This window comes from Callorhinus ursinus, unplaced genomic scaffold (assembly GCF_003265705.2).
Source record: "Callorhinus ursinus isolate GAN/ISIS: 27379988/994484 unplaced genomic scaffold, GSC_fseal_2.0 scaffold30, whole genome shotgun sequence".
In the NCBI taxonomy this organism is placed as follows: domain Eukaryota; kingdom Metazoa; phylum Chordata; class Mammalia; order Carnivora; family Otariidae; genus Callorhinus; species Callorhinus ursinus.
Window position 1 is genome coordinate 14,051,923 of NW_027397092.1, and position 2,768 is coordinate 14,054,690.

The 2,768-nt window shown below is 41.9% G+C and overlaps 1 protein-coding gene across 1 annotated transcript in view; it reads left to right on the forward strand.

Moving 5' to 3' along the window:
- Positions 1-2,429, forward strand: part of MINAR2 (membrane integral NOTCH2 associated receptor 2) — a 15,896-nt gene extending 13,467 nt beyond the window's left edge. The window contains exon 3 of the mRNA XM_025860842.1: positions 2,250-2,429. Within this exon, the coding sequence (XP_025716627.1) occupies positions 2,250-2,429 (180 nt within the window). The remainder of the gene's footprint in view (positions 1-2,249) is intronic.
- Positions 2,430-2,768: the final 339 nt, after the last annotated feature.

A 2,768-nucleotide genomic window follows, 5' to 3' on the forward strand; every position in this document is an offset into this window, starting at 1 on the left:
GGTCCTCTAAGAAGTTAGTTTCTTTTTTAATTAAGTTTTTATTTTAATTCCACCGTAGTTAAAACGCAGTGTTATATTAGTTTCAGGTGCACAATATAGTGACTCAATAATTCACCCAGGGATCATCACGAAAAGTGCACTCCTTAAACCCCAGCCTTTTCTTCACCCATCCCCCAACGCTCTTCCCTCTGGTAACCACCAGTTTGTTCTCTACAGTTAAGAGTCTGTTTCTTGGCTTCTCTCTCTCTCTCTCTCTCTCTCTCTCCTTCTCTTTCTCTCTTTCCTTTGCTCATTTGCTTTGTTTCTTAAATACCACATGAGTGGAATCATATGGTATTTGTCTTTCTCTGACTTATTTTGCTTAGCATTGTACTGTCTAGCTCCATCCATGTTGCTGCAAATGGCAAGATTTCATTCCTTTTATCCATTCATCTTTTGATGGACACTTCAGCTGCTTAAAAAGTCAGTTGCTACAATTAGGAAAGTATGTATTGTGTTATTTCACCAACATTTCTCGACCGAGTGCCGGAGGCTCTTCTCTGCTCTTTAGCGTTTACCTGAATGGCAAAAGGACTATGAAGATGAGTATTGCTGTCCCTGCATCAAAAAGTTCATCTAACTGATCAGAGTAATAAAACCATAATTATAGAATAAAATAAGGGAAGAGAATAATGTAATAATAGTAGAACGGGCTATGCAGATTCAAAAGGAAGACAAAATCACACTGGATTATAAAAAAGGCTTCATGAAAAAGTTAATTTATGCTGGGCTTGAAGAATGCATAGAATTCCAAAAGATATGGATGGTTTGCATGAGCAGGGAAGCTCTTCTGTCCAGACTAGCAAGAAAAAATCACAAATACCAGAAAGTGAGAGAGATCAGCAGAACAGTAAGTAGTCCAGTTTTGCTGACACTACAATTTAAGGGATAGAAAAATGGGAAAATGAGGCTCAAAAACACCTTAAAAAGTGTTTGAATGTAAGGCTAAGGAGATTGAACTTCGTTGGCAATGAGGAATATTCCTGTTAGCAAGTTCTGTGAGCTCTGTTTAGGAAGATCAAATAGAAATATGATGAGCGCACTGCTTCACTGAACCCGGGGTCTGTCCTCTCCCCACCCATCCTCCACACATACAGTTCACCTCAAAGCTGCTCTTTAGCACTCTTTTGAGGGATGCTTCTTTAGCTCTCCTTTGAGGGATGCTTCTGAAAGTCATGACTTTCGTTTTCATTAGACTTTCTGTCTATACTTCATTCAACTTCTTCCATCACCATCCCAGTGCATCTCATAACTAACAGACAGAGCCCCTAACTTATTTTCGGAAGTCTTTTCACCTCTTACAAGCTATAAAGGCTCCAAGTGCCTTGGGTCAATACCATTTTTCTAAATTACTAAGAATTTTATAAGGAAGGAAGGAGAAAAGAAGCCCCATATGCAGTTACCAGGGCGAACGAGGAGCGGAATATCCGAGGAGTCTGGAATTATAGAAGTTCTTCCTGAGGATTGTAGGCATTAGACTCGCCTTTGAATAGAACACAAAGTAAATGAACCATACAAGTCAAGTAGACAGGGATTGCAAGATTATCCTTCTGCAGAGCTCATCCAAATTTTATTTTACTCTTTTAGCTTTTCTAAGACCAGGAAGTTGATACTGCAGCAATGTGGTGGAGGAATTGTATTGCCATCAGCAGCACCTGCCCAGCTCCCTACGTGTGTGCCCGCTCGGCCCCCAGCAGGGCGCTAAGAAGTCCAAAGCTAGTTCACTGACCTCCGAAGCTGACTTAAAGTCCACTGAGTCTAGAGAGGCAGAGAGGGGGCGGGCAGCTTAGGCGCAAGCCATTGCTGATGAGAAATAATGATGCTCTTCAAAGCCTAGCCTCTCTTGTTTGAGCTGTGACTTTTTTTTTTTTTTTAAGATTTTATTTATTTATTTGACAGAGAGAGAGAGAGAGAGCACAGGCAGGGGGAAGAGCAGGGGGAGAGGGAGAAGCAGGCCTCCTGCAGGGCAAGGAGCCCGATGAGGGGCTCGATCCCAGGACCCTGGGATCATGACAGGAGCTGAAGGCAGACGCTTAACGACTGAGCCACCCCGGTGCCCCGAGCTCTGACACTTTTAAACCTCACTAGGGACAGTGCAGATAGCAACGTTCAATACTTCTCACAGTGTCTTGTTCTGCAGTGTCAGTAAGTCTGTAACACTGGTTACTGATTGATCCTATTCTTCTGCATATTTTTTTTTTTCTTTTTAGGAAAATCCTAATGACCTACGGTTTTGGTTGGGAGACATGTACACGCCCGGTTTTGATACCTTATTGAAAAAGGAAGAGGAAAAAGAGAAACATTCAAAATACTGTCGCATAGGTCTGATTTTGCTCCTTGTTGCCTGTGTCTTGGTTTTCATAGTGACTGTTAGCACATTTTTCACCTGAAGAAACTGCCGCAGATACAGCCACTTGAAATTTCTTTAAAAAATCTTTCTAAATAAACATTTGCAGAAAAAACATGCTCAGGGGTCTGAATGTACTGTGGAATGTCCAGCTAAGTGTCACTGTCTTGTAGAATGCAAATGTTGCCCGAGCTATGCTGGCTTTCTCTGCTTTGTTCTAGAAGCCTTGGTAGGAATTCCAGAGTGATCTTTGTCCTTCAGGAAGCAGGAATTCCTGGGATCAAAACCAAAGAAAAGCCGCTATACACAACCCAAATGAAACACTTGGGATAGAGAACAAAACAGCCCCAATAATTGTCAGCTTGTCTTACCTCCTTGCCAT